Source organism: Rhynchophorus ferrugineus, unplaced genomic scaffold (assembly GCF_030347505.1).
Source record: "Rhynchophorus ferrugineus isolate W39M unplaced genomic scaffold, kcgeb_rfMv2 rfM6, whole genome shotgun sequence".
In the NCBI taxonomy this organism is placed as follows: Eukaryota; Metazoa; Arthropoda; class Insecta; order Coleoptera; family Curculionidae; genus Rhynchophorus; species Rhynchophorus ferrugineus.
The window spans coordinates 42600597-42628343 of NW_027472585.1; the positions used below are offsets into that span (position 1 = coordinate 42600597).

The 27747-nt window shown below is 32.0% G+C and overlaps 2 protein-coding genes and 1 long non-coding RNA gene across 11 annotated transcripts in view; 2 read left to right on the forward strand and 1 right to left on the reverse strand.

Moving 5' to 3' along the window:
* The first annotated feature begins 961 nt into the window (after positions 1–961).
* Positions 962–5215, forward strand: LOC143197964 (uncharacterized). Of its 2 annotated transcripts, none has more exons than XR_013006120.1 (3): positions 962–1101; positions 4909–5028; positions 5096–5215. It is a non-coding gene; the product is annotated as an uncharacterized LOC143197964 (long non-coding RNA). The 2 variants fall into 2 exon arrangements; XR_013006119.1 differs by lacking the exon at positions 962–1101 and adding an exon at positions 2037–2158.
* Positions 2372–27078, reverse strand: ssp6 (short spindle 6). Of its 8 annotated transcripts, none has more exons than XM_076406817.1 (8): positions 26634–27078; positions 8884–9089; positions 7108–7252; positions 6877–7054; positions 6486–6669; positions 5862–6037; positions 4132–4295; positions 2372–4074 (listed from the first exon to the last, which is right to left on the reverse strand). In XM_076406817.1, exons 1-8 carry the CDS (start codon positions 26646–26648, stop codon positions 3229–3231), a joined length of 1914 nt encoding a protein of 637 aa, XP_076262932.1. In that variant the 5' UTR covers positions 26649–27078; the 3' UTR covers positions 2372–3228. The 8 variants fall into 8 exon arrangements, with proteins under 8 accessions (XP_076262932.1, XP_076262934.1, XP_076262933.1 ...); XM_076406819.1 differs by having other exon boundaries at positions 4132–4262; positions 7117–7252; positions 26634–27073; XM_076406818.1 differs by having other exon boundaries at positions 7117–7252; positions 26634–27056.
* LOC143197955 (caspase-1) overlaps positions 14018–27747 on the forward strand; it is an 87300-nt gene continuing 73570 nt past the window's right edge. The window contains exon 1 of the mRNA XM_076406833.1: positions 14018–14549. The gene's annotated coding sequence lies outside the window, so the exon portion shown is untranslated. The remainder of the gene's footprint in view (positions 14550–27747) is intronic.

Sequence of the window (27747 nt, forward strand, 5' to 3'; positions counted from 1 at the left end):
CAGGCAAGGTACGATTATGAACAGTCCGTCTTATACCAGATTATCGTTAAAATTTAATATCAGCTGACAGTCTTACCTTTTTCTAACCTAATTTTTTCTTGAGCAGCTTCTTCAGCGGACAAATCGCCGGGTCGTAAGACTACCACTTGAGGTTGTTCCTCTTCGGTGTCCCGTAGGTTTTCCTCGTCGACAGGTCCCAAATCTTCACGCTACAACACAACAGGCACTTGAAACGATTACCACCGTCTCCGTTTCACCACATAACCTACTTTAGTGTCAACAGTGGGTCCTTCCTTATATCCGATTTGTTCTTTAAGTTTTCTCAGAAAACTTGGTTCCTCCGGTTTAATGTAAGCTATATTGTGCTTCTTTGACATAGCTCATTTGCCAGATCGTTTTGAGATTAAACAAGTCCGAATCTGTTTTGTTGGAAAAAAAGGCACTACAGTAAACACGTATACAGTGAGGCCACTACAAAACTACTGCGTAAGGGGAGAGAGCGGGTCAAGTACTCCTCATCTCACGGCGCGTTTTAGTAACTTACTCCAACTTCGAAGCAATTGCTAATGGACAGTTTACCATTGGCCCATTTACCACCACGTGATCACTTAGCGATAACGTCTCGATAGGGTTGACGGTGCGAAAATGCCCCGATATTTCGAAAGTTTTTACCGTACGCTGAGTTTTGCCCTTCTCTCATAATTTTCTACAACTCTATCCCAGTTAATTTTTCCTATAACGCCAGCATGAGAAAACCGTATTTATAAAATAAAAATAATATAGAATAATCGAAAATTCCCTTTGTACTCTCACTCGCACGACTTTTCTTCGTATCTTCCACTATATAATTTTTTTTTAATCTGTCAAAATAACATATTTTGAATTACAAATTACAAATAATATTATATGGTTATTATTGATATGCACATCTAAATGAACGCTGGAGCAATCTTAGTTTAATCAATGACGTAAAGAGATGATTTATCATAGGCGGGTTATACGTTCTCAGACAGTATTTTATTCAAAATAATATGTTCTATTCCATTTAAATCGAAGTAAATTGCTAGACCACTTATTTAATCAATAAATCCAGTTATATTTGTAAGTAAATTATATTTTCATTGTTATCTCTATTATTCTAATTCCAATGATATTTTGCATAAGATTATGTGTCATCATGTTTTTTTTGACACTTAGGTACATAAAAGTGCAATTAAAAGAAGTCGCGAATAATTAAAAAGACTAGCCGATATAAAATACCATATTTATTCTAAATATACATTTTAACTGTTACATGTTTTTAAAGAGGTAATTTTTTTTTCCATGTCCATATATGGTTTAAAATTATACATGATTCTAGAGACATACTGTTTAAATCCCCTCTAAAATTGATGTTACTTATTAATATATTTTTTAAACCGTAATATGTTCTGACTTCATTCATATTAATTATCTTTGTGCTTAACTCATTTTAAATCCACATTTATTTTTCGTTATTTGATTGCAATCAAATGTTTCATTGCATTTAGCATTCATTTCATTTTCTTTTTGGCTTTAATTTATTTAACTTAATATCTCAAAGATATGTAATCTGCTGATATTAGTTTAATAAATTTATAATTCAAACATTTTTTCTAATTATATATAAATAGCTTTTAAAAATGTTATTATAAAGTCATATAAGGAAAACAAGAAAAAGGTAATGAAATTTTCTCAAAATATTATTGACACTATTATGAAACGTCAGTATATTATTTATTAGATATATTTTATGATCAATTAATATTTTTATTGCAATAATACATGTATAATAATATATATTCATACATTTAATCAGGTGATTAATTAATTCGATTATTCAGGTTATGTTTTCTGTGCTTTGTATTATTTATGTTACAAAAAACAAATATATGCAGACTAAGGATTCACCAATTGCAATTTGTTTCATTATTATATAAATAGACCTTCAAATATTGATATTTTAATTATATATTTTAAATAATATTTGACCTATAGGCAACTAATAAAACACCTACCTAACATTAAAATAGGAGGTTAATGTTCTACGGTTAATGTTAGTGTTGACTAAGTTTTCCTAATGTTATTTAAAGGATTATCTTATTTTATTTAGTGGCTTTATTATTATTAGCTCAATAAGGTACATTTGTTACTACAAATAATTTATTGATATGTGTTTCATAGTGATTTGACTTGAGGTAAAGGTATTGAGGTATTTTATATAGGTAAAAGTGTATTTAGGTTTGTAATAATTATAGTTTTGAATGTGGAAATATACATTCATCATGTATTTCTACCTGCTAGCAAGAAGAACGTTTAATGAAACATGAAAGGATGAAGAAATAATATCAAAAACATAACAAAACTTTATTAAAATAATATAGATATGATTTAAAGTCGTTGTTTAAAACTACAAAAGAGTTTCAACAATCTCTACAAATAAATCACAATATTTTGTGCATACATTTCACAACATTTGAAGCATATAATTTGTAATTGAAAAAGAACACAATATGTCTAAGTCGATTCATGAACATTCATTACAAGGCGTAAGGGTATGCAGTACAAAATCTTTAGAATTATGCCTTTTTTCATATAAAATTTACACATCGTTCAAAAAGTAATTATAATTAAATGTGCATTAATTTTTTAAAAATTGAACCAGTGTATTTAAATATTATTAAATCAATTGTTATGATCTATGGTGATATCAATGCTTTCTAGATGTATATCACATAAATATTTTGTTGCAACTATATATTTTGTTGGTTTTTTTAAATATTTGATTTGTGATCCTTGAGGATATTTAACAATAATCAGTGTTTTTCTTTTTTGTTTGATAATTTATTAGTTATTTATCTTATAGCTGCAGCAAAATTTTGAAAAACTATTATCACTCTGTAACAAGTCTGTGAATTTTCGACATTTAGCATGATTACAATGTTTTTTAAGATTAAATAATAATTGAATGTCCCAAATGGGGACTTTAATCAAATAAATATCATCTACACTCTGAAACTGAAAGGAACTATGGAAAGGTTTATTATATTCTAAGCTAGCCCTTCGTAGACTATTTTAACGTAGACACAATTTGATAAAATTAATTAGGTATGGTATTACCAGTATAAAATTGCATTGAAAACTAATGCACAAAAAGCTGAATTGAAATTCGTTCAGGGAAAAATAGTTTATAAATTCGAATTTTTTAATTTATAACCTGGTAGCTTCTGAGTTAGTGGAGGCAGTCGGTTTACCCTGTGCTTCGCTTCTGGAAGCTCGTCTACTAGCGCTGTAATAGCCAAAGTTCGGATCGGTGGGACTAATTACACTTTGTCTTGGGCTTTGAAAGAATCTCGTCTCGCTAGTATCAGGCAGTGGCGAGCTCGGCTCCAAGCATTCACAACTCAAGCTGGAGTCGGTGAGATTCTCGTTGGAATATTTAGGTACCGATAACAAGCTTTCGGTGGATTTGGTCGGTTGGAAGTAACGTCTCTGGGTGTGTGGCGTGTATTGTGGTGCGTTTTTGTCTACTCGCACGTACTGTAGGGTGGTTTGGGGCTGTTTTTGCGGATTTCTAGGGTTAGCCGGGTGTTTCTGGTTACATTTGTTTGCACTCGTGGAGTCGAAATACCCATACCCGAACCCGTAACCTCCGAAGGCCTTTGTCGTTAAATTGTCCCAGGATTTGGGTTTAACCTGGCCGTATTGTACGTATATAGGGTCGTGAGAGTATTGTGGCTGTTGAGAATATCTTTGAGCGGGCTCGTGCTTGCTGGAATTACTTTTCTGACTCAGTTGTCTCGATGCGGTATCGCAAGGTCCGTCCCAGTATAACGTATCGGTACTTAAGGATGTTGTATAACTATTGGCGCTGCTTTCACCCACCGTCGTAGGGACCACGTTGCTAATCTCGCTCGACGTGCAGGAATGAAGACTGCACTGACTCACCAATCCCGCGCCTATATGGAAATACCGTCTCGGCACGGAGGCGTAGTTATGGCTGTTACCGCTGGGTGGGGTGTGAGCCACCTGAGAATGCGGTCTGGATCTGGGAATCTGAAACGAACGATCCGGTTAGGTTTACGCTATATCGGACGCGAGTTACGATATTACCTGCTGGGTTTGTTGTTGGGGTTCAGTCTGGGTCTCTTCAGTCTTTGACTCTCGTTTTCTGCCGTGTGAGTCTTTCTGACTGCGGGATCTTCGGCGGGCTGGCACACAATGAGGATCACAGCAAGGGCTCGCTAAATCATATGCTTCTAAGCTTGTATTGTCTCCTAATATGAAAACGCATAGGCTAGTGATGGTCTTTTAGAACCGCCTACGTAAAATGTTTAGAAATATACCCCCCTTAACGAAAAATACGCTCTACAATTATTGAGAATCGAAATACTTAGTTGGACAGGTAAAACAAGAAAACTTTTCGGTAGTAGACTGTTTAATAAGAGTTTAGTAACAATGTTCGTCACAATTTTTCTAATATAAATAAGATTACGTGTTTTGAATTTCTTATTCCATTGTTAAAAGGATTGTCTATTGATATGGCTGTCTAACGTCACGTTTCTTACTAATAGTGTGAATACTATTTTCGCTTAAAAGCTGTATTACTCCGCAATATCAGCCGATATAATTCCTATTGGTATTCAGCGATTAAAAAAAACCATATATGTAAATATGTATGGTAAAATTTTGTCAAGGCCATGGATAAAAATGGTAAAGGATTTTTGTATTTTGACTACTGTTTTCTATAAATTAAGTGATGCTATATTGGCACTTTTGTTGGCCCACAAATAAGAAATATTATAAAAAACATGGAATTCGATGAAAATATTACCGCGAAAGAGTTTTAGCGGCATTTATCTTTAAATAAAGTAATTTATGGATTTTTAGGCATTCTTAAAGTGGACTTGTGAGTGACAAACAAGGTGAACGCTTTCACCAGGATATAAAACAGATAGAAGGGCGTTATCAAGGAAGATGGAATGCTCAAGTGTTAACAGATTACTGCTGGTTTGTAATGAAAGATGATTCTACCGTCCACAAGAGGAAAAGTTCATATTTCGTCGTTTTTTTTCAGAATGTATGGCTCATTTCTATTGACCATTTAAACCTGAGCTATTTTGATTCATTGTGTATTTTAAATATATTTCACTTTTTAATGAAATTAATAATATAAAATAAATATGATTTAAAATTATCATACTGTCTTTATTTATTTATTTATTTATTAAACATTAGTTTATCATAACTTTAAAATAGTACGTATTACAAAAAATTCGTTTAAGTTTTTGTGTTCAGCAGGTACAATGTGACAAAAACCCGTTTTATTTAATGTTATAGAACAAAAAAATTGAAGATTGAAGATTTGCTATGATTACCAAAAATGCATGATGCATGGAATGAGTGCTATTATCTGATATATGTGTCAAAATATAACAAGTCAGTTGAACAAAATGACATACATATGTGTCAAATGATAATATTGCATACTTAAGCCTAGCGACATCTGTTAGAAAAACCGGTAATGACTTTCCGGTACATCTGCTAGTTAACCAAGTAAAACAAAGAGGCATGAATAAATGCTATTTTCTAATATATTTCGCAATAATCTTTGGGTATGTTACATTTTCTAATGGCCAATTAAATTATTAACACAATTATTACTGTTGATAGTTGAAGTCAAAAAGGCAGTGGAACATTTTGTAAACTATGTAGGTGAATTATGACTGGGACTTTCTATTCTCAATACTTGTAGCTTGGCTCCCAAATATTTACAGATATATCGAAAATTCATATTGAAAACAATAATTAAGAAATATGGTGAAAGGGTAAGGGACACTCACCATTACTATTGTTAACGTTAACACACGGGTTGCATAAATGTCCTCCGTAACTATGACATGGACCGTGGCCTTTTTTTGATTTTTCCGAACTATTCTGAGATCTTAACGGCTGCTTCTGAGGGGTTGGATCGCACGGTGTTTTAATTATGAAGTTCTGATCTCTCTGATCTCTATACCTAAACGTTAATGTGGATTACTACGTGTTGTTCAGTGTATTGGATTATATTTATTAGGATCAGGAAAAAGTAATCCACGTTTTTTTTAATTGTGACTAAGTGAAAGTTTTTTTAATTGTTTCTCATTAAAAATGGTGAAATTTTAATCGGGTTTTTAACATTTTTTTCAGTTTTGATGATGTTGATAGTCGTGGACAAGGCTGATCAATATATTTTGTCGTTCGATGAGAAAAACGCGGATTTATGTCTTGAGATTCGTTAAGTTTCCTTTGGAATTAGTTTGTTTTTCCTTTTCCTAAAGAAGGACCTAAGTCTGTAGAATTGAGTGGATATAAGAGTAATTGGATACTTAGCGTTTTTCTTTGAAGGAACTTGGGATATTTTAGCCTCGAACGTTGAAAACGTGGATTGCCTTCGCTCGGATTTGAACATAAAGGGTTAAACTAACCGTTGTGGTTCGAACGTAAGAAGATATTCTCCGCTCGAACTTGTAGATGGCTGTAACATGTAGCGGTATGTGCTGTCGAGGTACTGATATGCGAAAACTAAAGGAGGCGTTGGTTGCTGCTTACATTGGGCTACTTTTGCGACATCTTCAGTGGAAACGGTTGGCCTACAGAAAGTGTGATAACCTGAAACATTACATTTAATTAATATCGTTTGCGGCTACTTTATTGGAAATTAAAGTTATTGAGAAACCGCCTTCAAGGCGAGTTGTTAATCTCCGTTGGATTTCTTCGGATTAAACATTCATTGGGATTAATTGAGGAGATTTGAAAGTCGTACTGTTTGTTGATCCCAGTGAAAATAAAAACAAGCACATAGAATAAAATATATACCTTGTGGGGTTGAAGGTCCACTGTTGTTACTTTGAGAGGCTTTTTTCCTAGCTGGCAAACTATGCGTCTTCCATTTTCCTTCAAGAAGCTGCCTTTCTCTTATACACAACCGTTCTAATTCTTCCATCTTACTTTCTAGGATGTTTTGTAATTTGATATAACGCATATGAAGTTCAACCTAAAAAAATTTAGAAACTTAATGGATTCTCAGTAAAACCCATCGGAGCATACCTTTCTTACACAATCCTCGAACAACACCACCATTCTCATACGCGATTCGCAATTTTTTATAAAATTCACCAACGTTTTATGATCCGCCTTCTCCATATCAGTCCCGTTGATGGATAAAATGACGTCGCCTTCACGCATTCCAGCCCTGGAAATGTTTATATTCTCATTACGTGTCAAATTTACTAACACTATATCTTATTTATTTCTGTTTAAAAGTCTGCTCAACAAGTTTAACACTTTATTTTGTCAAAATAATGATGCTGCATTTCAATATAACTTTTTCAACAATTTTTCTGTTTGAGTGTTTCAGATAGGATTTTGTGAGTGTTTTTGTCACTATAGCCCGTCTTGAACTATATAGCACATCCAATAGTATTGCCAATGCATGTTATCGAAGTTTATGATGTTAGCACACCGCGACGTTGCCACATTGAATTTTGCTTCACGTTTCCTGATGTATAACCTTTAATTATTTTCACTAATGTTTTCAACGAAAGTAAATCTTTGCATGTGCAGTTCACTTACAATCAGGCCGTACAAGCATCAATAACAATAAATAATACTATCATTCCATATAGCAACAACGCTAAATATCCCGGACTGAATATTAATACATCTGACACCACCAGAGCAGGACACAGATTCAAAAGAATCAAACCATTTGATCTTGTGTAGTGAAGTGCAGTTAATAAAAAATGTAGCAGTGACATGTGTAAACATTATTTCACCAGAGATTGAAATAGGGCCGATGGGTCCTCCTAGTTATATACCTAGATTTAAGTTATCATAAAGACAAATTGTAGGTTAGTCGGAAACGACTAGCAGCAATGTAATAGGTAAATAATAGAAAATACTAATGTTTTAAATAATTTTGCAGATATCTGGCAACATGGCTCACCAGTACCAACCCAAATCAAATTTTATAGGCTGACTCAGTTACATATTTCGACGTATCAAAGAGCAACAGCATTTTTTATTTCATTATTTCATTTAAATTAGATCAATTTAGGTGTATTATTATTTAGTTGTCAAGTTATATATCAATGCCAAAATAAATTAACACTCAAAGTTGATGCGGCAACATTGCGACGTTTTAACATAATAAATTTAGATTACGTGTGTTCACTGTTTTATTGAATGATAATAAATGATAAAATAATAATTACTAATTTAAATTTTTTTGACAAAAATCAGTACATTTAAAGGTATGTTCGGCACCCACCATATTTTACAGATTTAGTTCTCCGTGGTTTCTGGTTTTCGTTTTTTTTAACAACCTAGTACAAGTAGGAGAATCGTAGATTTTTTTAAAGCAAAATGTGGAAAACTTGCAATTAATTCTGCATTACCCCAATGACAATGTTTAATTTAAAATTAAGAATAGGAATATTTGTTGAGTAATTTTCCTTGTATGAATAATTAATTAAAACAGTGAAGGCGATGCTGTATAATTGTCGATGATTAATATGAAGCTAATCACAGCTATGTATTTAGTAAAATCAATTTTAGTTTATGTGTGTATGTATCATTTTAATGATATCTGTGGCTGTATAATTAACTGTAGTTGTTAGATGTACTATAATGTTAAAATAAATTCTACCTGACAACATTTTTGTTCAATTATTTTATTCAGATTAGAATTTTCTTGTATGTCAAAGCCTAAATAAACTATAAATCAAAGTTGATGCGGCAACATTGCAATGTTTAGACGTCACAAATATCCACGACGCATTATCGAAAAAACTTTGAATAGACTATATTTAATATTTCATTTACCTATAAGCAGGCCCATCATAATCCACATAGTCGACATACGTTATCATTTCAATCTCTTTCTCTTTCTTATAATGTATTCCATAGCTCTGTATGGTAAAACCAAAACTGCCATTTTTTTTCTCCACGATGATTGTCCGTCTCCGGCGATCCTCCTCGGGTTTGGTAACTATCACCTTGTCAGATTGAACACGTTCCAGAATTTGCGCCTGTAAAGAAAACAAATTTATATTCCCACTAAATTAACGCTCTGCATACATATTTTTTGTGTTGGAACCATTTCGTCTCGATTTAAATCAAATTTTAATATCACGAGTGTGCGTCACAATTAAAAATATCAAGGTTAAAAAATACAAAAAAAGAAAAGTGAAACCGCTACGGCCTGCCATTTGATTGATATGGTATCGGTGTATTTTTATATGCGGCTATTTCCTTTCTAATGTATATGGAAGTAAATATTGGGCCGACTGTTTAAGGGTTTATACTACCTTGGGATTTTTAATAACTCTTTTTAAAAGCATACTTATCATTGTATTACTCTTTTTTTAACTTGAAAATTGACAAAAAATGCAAATTTTCACTATTAAATATATGAAGAAAGGATCAACATCATTTTATTTTTCGAATAAAGATAAAAGTCACAAAACAACAAATATTTTCAAGTTATATTTTAGGATGAAAGAAACGAAAAATTATATTAAATTACGTCAGAACTGATATCTTTCAATATTTTTCACTTTTCATTGTATAACGTTATAATAAAAAGTTGCATAAAAGTAGAATGAAAGACTCAATTATTCGGTAGTATAATATTATATATCCATCATATATGCTATCAAAATGTTTAATGTATTGCCTGCTGCAATTTGTAAATTCGTTTTAGAATCAAACAATATTTTCCTTTTCAATTTATCCTAGTTAAAAAGAGACACAATGCTGTATGATGAGTTTGAACATGTATGACTGTACAATTATGACTGTACAATTAACTGTTGCTTTTAGATGTAGTTCAATGTTAAAATAAATTATATTTGATAACATTTTTGTTTCATTATTATATTTAGATTAGAATTTTGTTATATGTTAAAGTTAAAATGTATTAAATTCAGAGTTGATGCGGCAACGTTGTACCGTTTTAACGTCATAAAATGAAATGACGTATGTTCGCAATAACTTTGGATTGATTATACTTTTCAAACATACACTTATTATGTTGTCAATATTATGCTGTCAATTATGACATATGCCAACGTCAAGATACAATTAATAATCTAGGGTAAGTTTTTTGCGTAAAAATTGCAAACAAAAATCCAACTGTTGTCAATATGTGATTTTTTAAAGAAATTAAAAATTTTACACACTTTCGCAGAATGAATAATGTAAATTAATGTATTTGTTTTTGTTCTAGGTTATGTACATAATGTATTAGAGCATTTTTACAGATTTTTTTTGAGAAAATATAGTATATATAGTTTATTTTGATTGTGACAAAATACTAATGCAAATAAAATATTGAAACAAAAATAATGTTATAAAATATAATTTATTTTAACATTAAAGTACATGTTATGTATTTTTATTGAAGGGCTTATATGAAAGGAAGGAAGCTACAATCAATTAAATAGCCACAGTAGATTGTAGGTTAGAATTCTTTTATTATATTTACATTGACATATGATATGAATACGGTGTCGACCAGTACCAGCAAAAATCAAATTTTATAGATCGATTTGGTTACATGCTCGGACGCATCGGACTTCATTCTGTCTCTTTTTAACTGGAGTAATGATAATTAGTAAAATGAGAAAGAAAAACACTCCGAGTTTAAAATAAATTTTACGTTTTTATAAACTGAATTTAGCAGCACGTTTGATGATAGTGATGACGTGCATTAGTTGTTTTACTGGACTGGTATACTATCGTACTAATACTAAGTATAATACTAAGTCCTAGATCTGACATATAGATGGCGCCACTTTCTAATTTTTTTAAATTTAACTTAATTGTCAACTTTCTAAATGTATGTTTAGTTTAAACATACAGTGGTTTTAATAAAACAACTTATGTTATTTTTTTATGAATGAAAGGCGTTTAGATCAATCTAAAGAGCTGGTTGCCTAAATTATGACAGCAAAGAGAAATACTACAGTACGAAGTATGTGGCGTTGAGAAACGTATTTTTTTTCCTGAAAATTGTTGTTTTATCGTTTTTGTTGTTTAACCCCTTAATTATATGACATTATGGTTACCGTAAAGCGATTTTTTTTAATACACTGCGCCAATTAACGTTATGATGTGTTGCTAAACTAGGAGCCCATTAATTTTTTGCACTTTTTAACCACATAATAAAGATACGAATTAGATATTTATCGTATAAACAACCTTTAAAAAACCATTAACCATGACATGGTTTCTCGACATAGAAACCGGGTGGTTGGTAAAACACATTTTTTTCAAATCAAGACATCCGAGGCATTTCTATACATTTTTTCGACTGCGTTTGTTTTGGAATAGATCGCCTGCAATTTTTTACCCGATTTCTCTCATTAACATGCGCGAGATGGTACATGCGTGTTGAATTATTTGAACTATTAATAATATCTGATTTTGACTCACTAGAAACAATTGGATTTATCGGCGACATGTTTTAAATATCAATGTCATTGTCCTACTAACTCGGCAATCATAACAGTTTTATTAATTGGTCGATGTTTAATAAGTACTGTTCGATTAAATTTGACACTAAGCCATATTAAAACCTTAAAATCAACAGTATCGAATATAATTTCGTTTTTATATTGGACGTTGACGATTATTATCGATAATTATTTTAATTTTCATCGTTATTGTTAACTTTTGATGTCACATTATTAAAATCATAAGTATAGTCTATTCAATTTTTTTTTGTACATACGTCATTTAAATTTTTGACGTCAAAACGTCGCAATGTTGCCACATCAACTCTGAGTTTTAGTTTATTTTGTCCTTGACCTATAATAAAATTCTAATCTAAGTAAAATAATGAAACAAAAATGTTATTAAATATAATTTATTTTAACATTATAGTACATATAAAAACTACAGTTAATTATATAGCCACAATAGTTTATAGGTTAGAGTTATATTGCAAACGTTACATGTTCAAACTTATCAGACAGCATTGTGTCTCTTTTTAACTAGAATAAAATGAGGAGGAAAATATTGTCTGATTCTAAAATGAATTTACAAATTGCGACAGGCAATACATTAATAAACATCTTGATGACGTATGTACAAAAAAAATTAATACACTGTAAATATGATAATTTTGTTGTTTTTTTTTGGTTTGTAAGTATATAATTGTTATTATTTTAATCAACAGTATCGATTATAATAAGACGTTGACGATTATTATCTGTAATTATTTTAATTTTAATTTAGTCAGTACATTCTAGAGCTTTCGTTAATTTTTGATATTAAAATATTAAAATCATAACTACATATGATTGGTTTTTATTAATTTTCCATAACCTATAAAATTTTAAAGTATTCTAGATTTTTAAAAGGTTTTCATTGTTTTATTTTGGTAAGTAAATAATTGTTATTATTTCATGTTTTTTATTTAATAAAAAAAACATTCTATCTAATAATACCTATATATTTGATTTCAGGTTATTGTGCAGTTCATGGTTGGTTACGTAGCGATAAGCATGGGCATTTTTGATTGGATTACTAGTTAGTTTGATAATTTATTGTAACTCAATATATGAACCCCAAAGCCCAAATGGGCTTTACAATAGTATAATTAATAATGAGCTTGGTATGCTAAAACTGTATTGCTAAAATTAATTAATTAAAGTGCTAACTAACTCATTCATCAGATTTAGTCCCCTTTGACTTTTGCCCCTTATATATGCCAAAATATGCTAAACATTTCTCTTATAATGGAAAACGATTTTTATTAAATGATCGGGTAAAACCCATAAGGATACTGTGCAGACCTTAAATTTAGTAGATATAGAAGAAATATTTTTAGAATGATATGTATATATTTAATGTCCTTTACATTTTGCCATGCTTTCTTATATTGTATCTATCAACTGGTGAATAGAGATATATTTTAAAATTAGTTTTAGATGTTTTTAAAGTTTTTTATCACTTTATTTCTACCTCTAGATCAAATTTGAATCAATATCGCAATATTCCTGATTATATTAAAATATCTAGACATGTTTGTTTAAATGATTTGTGTGAAAAAAAAATTATTTGCATTCGGCAAATATTCCGTAAAACATGCATCGCTTACAATTTCGAAATATTACATACGAAAATATGATAGGTGCTAAAAATCATTATGTCGATTGAATTTGAAATTAGCCTGTCAAAATATATTTTCTGATATTCGAAATTAATTTCCCTTTTCTATAACTGATATTAATCAGATTTTTCTAATAACAAATAATTGGGTAAATTTTATATAATGTTGTTCTTTCTTAAGATCATTTTTCCAACCAGAACAGGACACAATCTCAAAATATTAAAACCATTTGATCTTATGTAGTCTAGCGTAGTGAGGTGCATTTAATAGAAAAATAGCAGTGTTAACACATAAATATTATGATAATAGAAGCTCACATAGAGCCAATGGGTCCTTCTAGATATATACTTAGATTAAGTTATTGTAAAGTCAAATTTAGGTTAAATTTCTTAACAGCTTTTTAACAGATTTGGTAAAATAGGTAAAACATATGTGGGTTAGAAAAGTGATATTATTAACGTTAATTGTTATAATCTCACACTTTTATTTTTTTATCATCTAACTAATATTAACATTTTAGAAATACTTGGAAATGAATTGTTGTTAATGAATAATTCTTGCGCTTTTTTTGCGTATCCGTAATTGACACAACATCACTTTTAACGAACCGATACTTTCATTCCCAATGACAATGGAAGAATTTTACTTACTGGACTCGACGTGGCAACGCTGCATTCATCATCGCTGCTTTGTGTCTGCGATTGGCTATTTTGATGACTCTGTCGTCGCATTATTTTCAAAATAACCTTTTATCGAACTCAGAACGTTAATTTTTTTAATAGAACACATTGGGGACGCACTGAACTTCGTCCGTTATATTAAATCGCAACAAAAAGTTCATTTTCACGACTCCTATAGTACTCGCATGCATTATATAGAAATACAGGCGTTTGTTATCGACGGGTTTGTTATTAAATGTGTATCGATTCGTAAATATTACGATTGTTATCGACGGGTTTGTTATTAAATGTGTATCGATTCGTAAATATTACGAAAACAAGCTGGCGGTCTTGTTGCGAAATTCCCGATCGCTGGTGACATTTTCTGTTCGGATCCGGACAGGAGCCGCGATATTGTGCATTTACGATTAAGAGTATGCTGTAGGGTTAACGTATGGTTCACATAATCACATAAAAGCGGAATCACTGCCGGACAGAATGGGTAAAATAAGCGAAAAACTCAGAGGAGCCATGTGCAACGAAAGCCAGGCATTATTTCAGGGGCACTAACAGCTGTTCGATATAAGCTGTCTGTGTGGATTCACCCACCATGCGTCGCGTAGGGCACCGCGACGTCGATCGACGCGGCGCACTCTACGGGGTGTTCTATCTCCCGGTTCGAAGCCTGCGATATTTCGTTAAATTCTAATCCGGTGAGTGGATATAGGTGTTTTTAGATTGATTTTTTTCTGGGAAACATTTGTTTGTCTGTCATTTGCATAACCTTGAGATATTGACGATATTATATTAGTGTCGAATAACTGCAATTTGCAGGACGTTTTTAAATATATATATATATATATATATATATATATATATATATATATTTATATATATATATATATATAGCTGTCTGATTAGTTCGATCGCCTAAACTTTCCTGAATGAGCCTGCAAAGTCGTCCAGTTGTCAGATGTATGCAACATTCTTGAAAGCAATAGTAATAAGAGGTTATAACTCTAACCTATAAACTATTGTGGCTGTATAATTAACTGTAGTTTTTAAATGTACTATAATTTTAAACAAAATTATATTTGATAACATTTTTGTTCAATTATTTTATTTAAATTACAATTTTGTTGAATTTGAAGAAATTGTTGAAAAATTAGTTTTATTTGAAGCCAAACTGAAGTAAAACTCAGAGTTGATGCGGCAACATTGCCACGTTTTGACGTCACAAATTTAGATGACGTATGTACAAAATAACTTTGAATAGACTACAGACATAGTAGATTATATATAAATCATCATTCTGCAATCACCGTATTAGCCTGATCTAGATCTATCAGACTTCTTATTATTCTCTATACTCAAGAAACTGCATTTGTGGTAGCATTTTAAGTTGGCTGATTAGACTAAGATTTAATTCAGACATCGGATTCAGTAAATGTTTTGAGGGGTAATATAATTTTCATACTATTATTGCATATATTCTTTAGAAATTAAATACAGTCGGCTGGCAAGGTTATGGCGTCTGTATTTTGGGATGTGTTTGAAAAAGGAAGGATCATCAACAGCGGCTATTACATAGCGTTATTGGACCGTGTGAAGGACGAAATCGCCAAAAAACGGCCGCATCTGAAGAAAAAGAAACTGCTGCTTCACCAAGACAATGCACCGTGTCACATGTCAGTGAAAACGATGGCAAAAATCCATGAATTGGGCTTCGAATTGCTTCCTCATCCACTGTACTCTAGCAACTATTTCCTGTTCTCAGATCTTAAAAGATTGCTCGCTGGGAAGAAATTTTCGTCGAAGGAAGATGTGATCGCCGAAACTGAGGCCTATTTTGAAACAAAGGTCAAATGTAGTCTGCTCTTATTTAAATTTAAGTACTATAATTTAAATTTAGCTTTAGTTTGGAAATAGATAGTGATGTATTTATCTCTCACTTTTGTATTGATGCAAGTACAATAGAACAGTGGTAATAAATTAATTTGTAAATGAAGATTGTACTAAGCATATCCAGTATTGCATAATTGCATCAAATATATGTAATTCAACAAAAACTTATTTATAACATTTATTTATAGTTTTGTTAAACAATCAAAGTATTTACTTCCTTCAATTGATAGAGTTTCTCATGTAATTATTATTTATTATAGTTTATTTATTTTTAATGAACAAAAACTATATATATATATATATATATATATATATATATATATATATATATATATATATATATATATATATATATATATATAAGGAATAAACAGGTGAAGACTGCGATTGCTTTGTTTTTAAATAATAACTAACAGTTCTATTATGATGAAATGCTAATTTTAAAACATAATTAATAAAAAATTGTCATTATTTGATTCCGTGAATGTTCTTATATTTAAACTTTAAAAACGGTGAATACTTTTTACGTACAACATACACACGGTGTTAGTTTGAATTATCACCTCAATTTGCATTAAATAAAACTGACATGCACCATAGGTGACTCATAACATATAAAAATATCCATTACATATAAAAAGTGAAAACAGCTTTGGCGAGAACTGCATTGGATTGGAGAAATGATCAACAGGAGAGAGTTATTTTAAAAGAAATTTCCTATAGTCGTTTATATATAGCCGAAGAAAGTGCTTTTTTTGGTTTCTCCATTATCAGGCGAGATGTTTTCTAATTAATACTAATATGTATACATTTTGTTTTTTTATAAGTATTGTATTACTAAAAAATATTAAGTGCAACAACTAGTAACAAATGTATTGCTTATTTTTTATACCAAGATTGTTCTCCTTTTGCAAACCAAAGTTGTTAATAATTCTGTTTGATCTAAGAACAAAATATATATTCTCTAACAAAGGTTTGTTTGAACCATTAGAGATACGTAAGAGACCAGGCAATAATCAGATGATGCCAAGTCTGGAGAGTATGTTAGAACTTTTCATTTGAATTGGGATGGAGTATTTTTCACTTAATTTAATTATACTGTGTCTTCTTAACTCAGTCGAACTCTTTCCAAACTGCTGAATATAAAACTGCGTCGAAAGAGGGTCATTTCCTGAATAGATGACTAGATCAAAGAACCTACGTCTTGCATAAAGAATGTAACCTTAGGCGGTATCAATTTTTGATGTTACAATTTGTAGCGACGTCATAAAGTCTCGATTTGAATATTTCAACGATTTATGTACTCCGCAGCTTTCGCTAGGTTTTTTTGCAGTAGCTTTTTTATGGTAAAGTAACGATTTGCTGGTGTTGGAATGACTTTGTATCGTTTATATAGGAAAGAGTTTACTTATATTATACTATACACACGCTGATAATGATTACGCCGAATGATTTCATAAATGGGTACTTAATTTTCAATGGTTTTTTGATACAATTATTAAGTAAAATTGAGCTATAATTTAACAAAAGTAATTTATGATACCATTTCAGCTTTCAGTTGTTCTAGTTGGTTAATATTTCATCAAAGAGTGGGCAAAATACAAATATATAATAAGAATGGTAAGTTGGGGAAAATATTTTCGGTTTTTCCTAACAAATGGTTTTAAAACCGCGTATCTTTAACACCTAATAGTCCACAGAACATCTAGATATAATGCTAGCATTATTAGTTTATACAGTCAAAAGTACATTGCGTTTTGAAAATAGATACCAGATGGTGTAATTTTCGTTTATGTTTTATTTTATTTCCAAAGAGAAGAATTGCACTAATACCAAAATCAGTGTGCCTGTTTCAGTTCCGTATATTTCGATGTTAAAGATAAAACTCGTTGAAAAATTTACAAAAGTAATTTACATAGGACTGGGTGTCAAATGTAGTTTGATGCTTCACATGAATGTTGTTATTGTCTATCATCATGACATCTCTAGATTTTATACATCTGTAGGGTATTATTAGATGGCTAGGTGAATGGAAGACGAAATGAAAGAGTGGTTGTTTACATGGTGTGACCGTTATTTATTAAACTACGAATATAGATGAAAAGGCTGGTAGTGGTGTTACCTGAACTGAACGATGGTAGGACACTGATGAATGAAAGTACCCTTCAATAATCTCCAAAATAAACATCTCGGGGTTGCCAGATTCTCGTTATAGTGTGCTAGTTGGCGCCACTGGCACCCCGCCCGAGTTTTTAGATTATATTGCTGGGAATTTTGTAGATCGTTATTCTACGATATAGAATTCGACATGATTCAAGATCGCTATCTATAGTGATTTAATAACAATTGAAACGGATTAGCTGGGGAATTTTTGGCGCATCCCCCGTATAGCCCGGACTTTGCCACGTCTGACCACAATTTGTTTCAGTCTCTGTAAGATTATCGTAATGGCGTAAAGTTGGCTTCGAAAAACGACTTGTAAAAATCAGTTGTTTCAGTTTTTCGTGCAAAAATCTTAGTGAAAATTCTACAGTGACGGGATAATTGATGTACTAGAAAAATATAATTTTTTTGAAAAATATTAAATAAAAGCTAAATAACACTTCTTCTCAAGCCATTAAATATTTTTAAACAATGTAAAGTGTAATGTGATTTATTATGTTCTGATAATTGTGATTTTCTCCCAACTAACCAATACATTTTAATATATTTGAACATCAGTTCTTTCCTTTCCTTTTTTACGTATTCCTTCCAGCGAAGTTTTGCATCAAGATTCATTCCGAGATACTTAAGTTGTAGCTACAGATTTAATTAAGGGTAAAATAATACTTTTAATAAACAACAATTATTTAAAATAGCGATAGAAAAAACCAATAAATTAACCTACCATATTACGTATACTGAACATAAACACAGTAACTAAAAATTATGGTGTTTATCAATATTTGTCATTAATTTTAACCGTTTGTCATTTCAACATTATTAATCAATATAAAACGTTGTTAAAGTAATTAAGTTTAATTAATTGAATCATTTACGTTTACTGTTTGGGCAAAGTATTGTCAATATTTTCGCAAAATTTATTATATCACTTTAAAACTGCTAAATATTTTTTTAAAATTTTGCAACGTTTCTGATTTTTGATGTTTGTTTTAAATTGTGGAATCATTTCAATTTCACATGATTTAAGTTAATAAAATATAAATTACCATATACGGAAAAATAACACAATTTTTATATAGTAGTTTAAATGATTCCATTTTTTATTATTACAAAATAACAGGTAGTGGGTGTAACATTGCATAACATGGTGTACATTTTAATTTTAAATTAAACTAGCATACATCAGGGTACAATAAGTAACTACTTGGGAAACTAATTTGGCTTTTTCCTAATTCCTAATTAATTATTAATAATAATTTTTCCTAACTGAACGTAATATCTCTAGTAATACTTATTCAAGGATGCAATACTATGGTACGTTTGAAAACTGTCCAAGGACATTCTATATATTTCCGTATATTTCGATGTTAAATATGAAACTCCTTGAAAAAAAACATTTATATAGGGCTGGGTATCATAAGAAGCTTCATGTCTTCACATGAATGTTGCTTATTGCCCATCATCATGACAACTCTAGACTTTATATATCTATAGTAATTTGATAAAAATTGAAACGCCAAAATTTTTGGCGCATCCCCCGTATAGCCCGGACTTTGCTCCGTCTGACCATCATTTGTTTCAGTCTCTGTAAGATTCTCTTAACGATATTAAGTTGGCTTCAAAAATCGACTTGTGAAAATCAGTTGGTTCAGTTTTTTGTGCAAAAATCTTAGTGAAGATTCTACAGTGACGGGATAGTTGATTTACCAGAAAATACAATTCTTTTTCCAAAAACATTTATAAAAAACGAAATAACGCTTTTCCTAAGCCATTAAATGTTGAACCATACCTTTGAAGTTGTCGTCGACATCAAACACATCAGGATGTACGTTAACATCACCATTTATATCACTATCAACACTAATATGTACTATTTTCTCGAAACCTCAACACTATTTTTCACTTATCGCACTTTACTTTCGTTGAAAAACGAGAAATACTTCAACATCATAACCTAATAAATCGTTTCCTGTTAGAGGTGGTACCTAGAAGGCGAACTGAACGCCGCTTAACATTATTTGGTCGAGAACCGTTCGTGTGCCGAATAAGAATTGCAACAGGTCAGTTTCGCTAATCTGTTGCACCATTTATCTGAATTTATAGTGTAACAAATTGCCGGAATATAATTTTCGTTTTTTGCTCGTTTTACATTACGGTATTTATTGTTTCTTTATATAGTATACAGTATATGACCAAATTATTGGGTACAGTACTCGTATTCTTGCAATTTATAGTTTATTATATTACTTTGAATAAATTATGTTATTTTAAAAGGGTTATTTTATATTAGATAGGTACTGGTATCGTTACTATTGTTTTTGTGAAGTGTCTTCTCTTATCGTCCTATAAGCCTATTATCTATGATTTTTAAACTTCTTATGGACGTATCAGAGCAAATGAGACAAAATCTACACATATGACATTCACCCTTTTCAGAAGAACTTGTCCCTCAATAAAAATAAATAATTATAAACTCCTATAAGCATACAACGTTAAATATCTGGGAATGTATTTTGATCGACGTTTAACATGGAAAAACATCTAGTGATAAAACAGCTTGCGCTTAAACTAAATCAAATGTATTGGCTGATAGGGCATAAATCTAAATTATCCTTAGATAACAAGGTTTTGTTGTATAAGTCAATACTTAAGCCCATTTGGACCAATGGTATTGAACTGTGGGGTATTAGTAGCAAATCTAATATAGATATCCTCCAGAGGTTCCAGCATAAAGTGTTGCGAGTCGTCGTCGATCCAACAAACTGATTCAGCGCGATATCCCCTTAGAACCCATAACGAGTGTAATTCGAAGTACTCTGAAAGACTATTAGTGCATCTCAATGCACTCGAAAATGGTTAAATGTGCGCGATGACAATGTAGTGCATAGGCTCAAACGTAAACTACCATACGAACTGATTAATAGACACATAGAGTGAGATATAATCTCTAGAATATGTTAGAATAGTCTTTAGAATAAGTTAGAATAGACAGAATAAGTTAGAATAATATCTAGAATAAGATTTAGGTTATAAATTTGTACAGCAGATCACTTAGTGAAGCGATCTTCTTCATGTCAGTTGAGTTATATTCTATAACGGAAATCACATAATAATAATTATTGCGCACGGACAGATTGTTGAAGTTTTAAGAGATCAATAAAAAAATATGTTAATTAACAGTTACTTGGAAAAACTTATATTATTCTAAAAAAACTACCGGATAGTAATAGTACTTTTTCGGGATGGGGGAAAATATTATTTAAAACATAATTCCTAATTCCGAATATTAATTAAATTCGAATTGTATTGTTGGCAGTAAAAGTTCTGGTAACCGTGAACGTTTAACCTCCGTAACCAATTATATTCGTAATTTGCGTACACCAAATTAGTTACGTTTAATGTTTTCTAATGAGCGGATAGGCAAGCATCTGTCTGACCTAAGTTTTTTCTCTCGCCGCAGCTGAATCCGATCTCAAGGAAATTATTTATCTTTTTGCGAGTGGATATGTTGAAATAATTAAAAATATTTTAGTGATTAAATTATTTTTAGTGACCCTTATTGGCCAATAAGTATATTACTATTAACAGGTCAATTGAAAATTAGTTTTTTTATTCAACATAAATCATTTACGATATCATTTTTGCAATACGATTTGTTCTTTGCTTCAAAATAGGCCTCAGTTTCGACGATCACCTCTTCATCCGACGAAAATTTTCTTCCCAGCGAGCATTCTTTAGAGAATACCGCTGCAGACTGCAGACCTATAGAATACGGGGGATGAGGAAGCAATTCGAAGCCCAATTCATGGATTTTTACCATCGTTTTCACTGACTTGTGACACAGTGCACAGTCTTGGTGAAGTTGCATTTTCTTTTTCTTCAAATGCGGCCATTTTTCAGCAATTTCGTCCTTCAAACGGCCCAATAACGCTATATAATAGTCGCTGTTGATGGTCCTTCCTTTTTCAAGGTAATCATGAAAATTATTCCATGCGCATCCCAAAATACAGACGCCATAACCTTGCCAGCCGACTGTTACGTTTTCCCACGCTTTGGAGTGGGTTCGTCGTGTGCAGTGTGCAGAGTGAAATGATGGAGCGATGTTTCATCCATTGTCACATATCGAGGTAAAAACTCGAGTTTATTACGCGATACGATCGATCATTTGTCATTCATCAAACCTGAAGATTGTTCTTCCTCAAGTATTAAAATTAGAGTGAATAATTATATTTTATCCAAAGTTATAAAAAGTCTCTGGTACTAATTTGCTTCAAATGAAACCCAACACACTCATTTCACAGTTCATCTATTGTCACGACCCAATTGTGTATCTCAGATTTACACAAACCATACTATTATTCTGTTTTATTCATCGACATCATACATCATAGATGTGTACATCAAAATGATAAGAAATAAATCATTATATTCTTGAATAACGTTGGGAAATAATCCAAATTAATTTCCAAAATGAGTACGTTGATTTGGGCTTCGAAACAACATTTTATTTGAATTTCTACAGTACTACTTCAAAGGTGGTCAAACAAATTAATGTATTTGAAAAAAATAGTCGTGAAGTTAGTTGCGAGATTAAGAGCATCACAAAAAAGTATCAAATTACTTTATTGTGTACTGACCAATTCTGCTGTTTATCAATCAGTATACGTTACTAAATTTTTATGATGGAAGAAACGAAAGATTGATATCTCTGATAATTAATTAATTATAATTTTATATTTCATTATATAAGCAAGCAAAAGTCTTGGTAAAAGTTAATTTCTATTTTCCGTTTTATGGGAAATTGTTCAAATTCCTCATATCACGTAAATTATCAGTAGTTAAACGATGGTGCGTGAAGTAGTTTTACGCATTTTTACTTATTCTTAAAATCATAGTAAATCGAATTTTCTCTTATGAATACCATAATTTCGATAACAAACGCTTAATCACCGACATTGCACAAACCAAACTAGCATGGATAGATAAAGGACTGCACATAACATAAACAACAATTTGTTTATGTCTGATCAATTTTTTTTTACGTTAAAAACTGGAGCTTGACCCTTGTATTTGCTTGAAAAATATCGTATGTAAATTTTTTCTAATAGATTCATTAAAATATTACGTAGAAGTATATACAGGGGATAGACGAAATCATATAAACACAATACCATATACGAAGGTCACTATATATATTTTGGGAATAGCAAAAAAAAACAAATAGTTAAGTTGCGAATATATTTTTATTGTTTTTCAAAGTACTCGTCACGATGATTGATACACTTTTGCATACGCTTAAACCAATTTTCAAAGCATTTATTCCATTCTGAATGAGGTAACTTCAATACGTGATTTTTAAACATTTCAATAGCTTCTTCGGGCGATGGAAATCGTTGACCACGCAGTTTATTCTTTACAGATGGGAACAAAAAGAAGTTATTAGGTGCCAAATCAGGGCTGTACGGCGGATCACCCATCAATTCGATGTTTTGAGTACTCAAATAGTCTCTTGCTTGAGCCGATGTGTGAGAGCTCGCATTGTCATGATGCAGAACAATCCTGCGACCCTTGTTTGTTTTCCTTATTTCACTGAAGACTTCTAGCAAACAAATGGTAGTGTATCGATCATAATTTACTGTTCTACGCCTCTAGAGGCACAGTTGTAATATGACCAGTTTTCCCGAAGAAGTAGGCCACCATCTTCTTTGAAGTGCTTCATGCGCGAATAAATTTTGTTGGATTTAGTTCATCTTAGAACATCCATACAGTCAACTGCTGCTTACTTTCGGGCTCATACGAATATATCCATGACTCGTCATCTGACACGCCTTTCGAAGCACCGCGATTGAATTTCTTAAGCATTTCTTTGCACCAATCGACACGACCCTTTTTTTGAGCGATTGTCAAATTGTGTGGGATCCAACGCAAACATAACTTTCGCACAGCTAAGTGTTCATGTAAAATCGCACATATGCTGGTGGAACTAATGCCTAGAGATGCCTCAATATCACAATAGGTGGCATGACGATCTTGCTTAATCATTTCGCACACAGCATCGATGTTTTCTGGCACAACAGCCGATTTTGGACGACCTTCACGAAACTCGTCGGACAGCAAACTACGACCACGATTGAATTCACTAAACCAGCGATACACGGTGGTTTTTGATGGAGCTTCATCGCCAAAAGTCAAAAGTTGATTGATGCACTTTTGTTGTGATAATCCACGTCGAAAATCGTAAAAACCTTTCAAATAATACTCAGACGAAGCTTTCAAATAGTATAAAATGGACGAGTCATGTCAGTCCTGGACGACGTCAGAATGACTCACATGACAAGAGTGTTGCCAATTTCCGAAATATAAATAGTTACCCTCGTAGTACATTTGTTGGTAACACTGCTTCCGTGTAAATATTGTTCAGTTTATATGCCAGTGTATTCAGTGTATGATACGTTTGTTCTGCTACGGCTAGAACAAGTGATTAGTGAAATGTGATGTTCACATCTCATTCACAATGGTGGCAAGATTACTGCGACTGGATAACTTCAATTATGAACTTTTTTCTATGGCTAGCATACTGTTGCCAAACTCTGATATATTCCCAGATGATAATGCCTATATACACCGCCAAAAAATGGTCAATCCTCTTTTGAGGAGCATCAGACAGTGAAGAGTAAATACACGAGCTGTTCGGTACAAGAATAGGACAACATTCACTTAGAAACTATTCAGAGAATCTACCAATCCCTTCTAATACTTTTAAAGTAAATAGATTTCTCAACATTTCATTGATAAAAAATATTGTGTTTGAATATTGTATACGACATTCATCAAAATCGTAGTTAAAACTATCTAGACATGAGATCGACTCATTATATAATTTCATATGTCATTATGTAGATTGGATCATAAATAATTAATAAATAATAAAATATATTATACATATTTTTAGGCATGAGAGTTGCCTCTAACCTTAATTGAAAACCATTAACAATCTGACTGGAATACAATAATAAACCACCAGCTCGTATTTCATTAGTTTGGTTATGTTTAAAATATTTTTTTCTGGGTTTTTCTGTAAAATTATCAAATAAACAACTATTAGAAACACAATAATAAACAACCAGCGAATAGCAAAAAGTATAAATTATGTTAGTTTCGTTTGATTGTGTACGAAAAAAATTTAGTGGGAGTATCGCAAAGTTTCATTGTTTTTGTCCATAATAAAATAAACTAGGATGCCTGAAACTACTATTAAAGCTTTCGAAAAAAAAACTGTTACACAACTTTCTTAACAATATTTTCAAATCAATGATTTATCCATTACTACCTACTATTTATAACCAAAATATGAACGATATGGACAATTAAGAGATACTAGAGCCCTTAAAGCTTGTATATGGCAACGTCGCAAAAGCTGGCGGAAACTGCCGAGGTCTACCGAATGGCGGATGGGACTATCTAGAAATAGCCACTATTGCTTTGGATTTTTCGAAAGAAAAGCTAGCAATGGAAGAAGGAATTATCAGAGCAAATACTATAAATTCATCATTACCTTCTGTTTAATTAAAAAAAAACATTGTTACTAGTCGTTGCCAACTAACCTATAATGTGCTCTCACATTAACAATAACAATAAAAAAACTTGATATAATCAATGTTACCAATGCTAATTTATCAAATTCTCCAATAATCCAAGTCATATTTCCGAAAGTGGGCTGAAATATTTGCTGATTCCTCTTTTTTCCTAGAGCTTGGAACTTTTAACACGAAACACTTTATGCCAATACCATTCACCATCAATGTTATCTTTTTTTTTATTTACCAAGTTGACCAGCTAGAATCAAATGGTCTTCTACTGATTTCGCTTTGGGTTCGAGGTATGATAGTTTTGCGGGCGACAGAGACCCTGGGTTACGACTGGGATTGTCGTAGTTGGTTTACTACCGAGGTTTGTGAATGGGTAAGGATTTTTTCATTAAGATCAAGCCCATGTTGATAACAATCCAGCTTAGCATGAGCTCGTCACTCGTTATCTAATGTTTGTGCCCTCACAGCTTTATTAAGGGCTGATAATCATCATTGGCACCAGTGATTTATTTTGTAGCTGTTAAGCTTCTGATGTATTTACAGCGGATATAAAAGGAAATAAAGGATCGCTGTTTCTGTTTCTCAAATAAATGCAGCTGATTCGAATGCAAATGGTGGCTCAACACTTTATTGAGAAATAAATACTGTTTATATGTCAGGTATTCACATTATTTTGCCCATTCACTGTATGTTATATTGTCGAGAATGAGTGAATGTCATACAGCGCAAAATAATAAAAATAATGTATGTGACATTCACCGAAATCGTAATTATATCTATCTAGACATGAGATCGACTGATTATATAATTTCGCAATATATACAGAATGATATATGGATCATAAATAATAAATACATAATAATGCATAATACATTTTAATCATTAAACATCATATCACCATTGGCAATCTGACCAGAATATATCAACAACAAAAAACATTAGCTCGAATTTTATTAGTTAGGTTATGTCTATACAACATTTTTTCCTGGGTTTGTCTGTAAAATTATCGAATAAACAATCATACATCAGACCCTACACGAGATATTTCAAAATTGTATGGCGAATAGCAAAAAATATCAATTATGTTAATTTCGATTGATTCTATACGAAAAAATTGTGGTGGGAACATCGCAAACTTACATTGTTTTTGTCCATAATAAAATAAACTGGGATTTCCGAAACTATTATTACAGGCTTCCTCGGGATTACATGTCGTTTTAGGATTCCGCGTATTTATAGAACGGGCTATTTTCCACTTTGTCACCGCACCAAACACTATTAATAACTGAACCGCCGTGCATCAAGACGATATTGATATTAATTAATAATATTTATCGCGCTTTATGTTAATACAACCAGCGAAGACCGACGTTATTGTTGTAACGTAACGACAGTACGCGCGCATACCGCGCTCTTGTTTAATTATCGAACTTATCGAGGCCTTCTCCTTACGATATACGAAAAAAATTGTCCTAGCCGCCTTCGAAAACCTTCTATACGATCGCCGATTGTTTATTTTAATTATACAGTGCGCGCGATGACGTTTGGGTCGCGCTACCTGCCGCTCGACGTCCGACTGTGGTTTGGCGAGTTGAAAAATATTCGACAATGAACACTTATCAAACGACGACGTGAGTGGATCTCGTTCAGAGCTCGTTGTGGAAGTTAGTTTGGACGATAAAGTCTTGTTTGGACAATCCTTCATTGTTTCCGATCGTCGTTCATCAGTCTTTGTCAATTAAATTAGAAATATACGAATTAGAAATCACCAATAAAAGCGAGTTGCGTCAAGTCTGTATAAACTGACATACAGTCATATATCCAAAGTAGCAGTGAACTATGACGTGAGTTCTCAATTCATGACGTCAAAACGATGCAATGTTGCTGCCTTTAACGTTGACATTTTACCCGTTTTATTTTATTTTAGCTTCGATATATAACAACATCCTATCGTAAATAAAATAATGAAACAAAAATGTTATAGCCGGCTTGGTGGCGCAGTGGTACAGGCGATAGGACGGTACTCCTACTGTTGCGATAGCCGCGGATTCGAAGCCTGCCGGGGCATGGTCGTAAATTTATGTTTGTGATTGTTTAAAATTTGTGATTGTCCTAGGCAAGAGTGTAAAATCCGACAAGGAAAATGATCCCGGTCGCGCCAGTAACCAGGCTGGGTAAGACCGGATGTCTTCTGGGATGATTTCTAAAGTTGGACACTTGCTAGTCGGTAGGCTTAATGCGGAAACCTATAGTT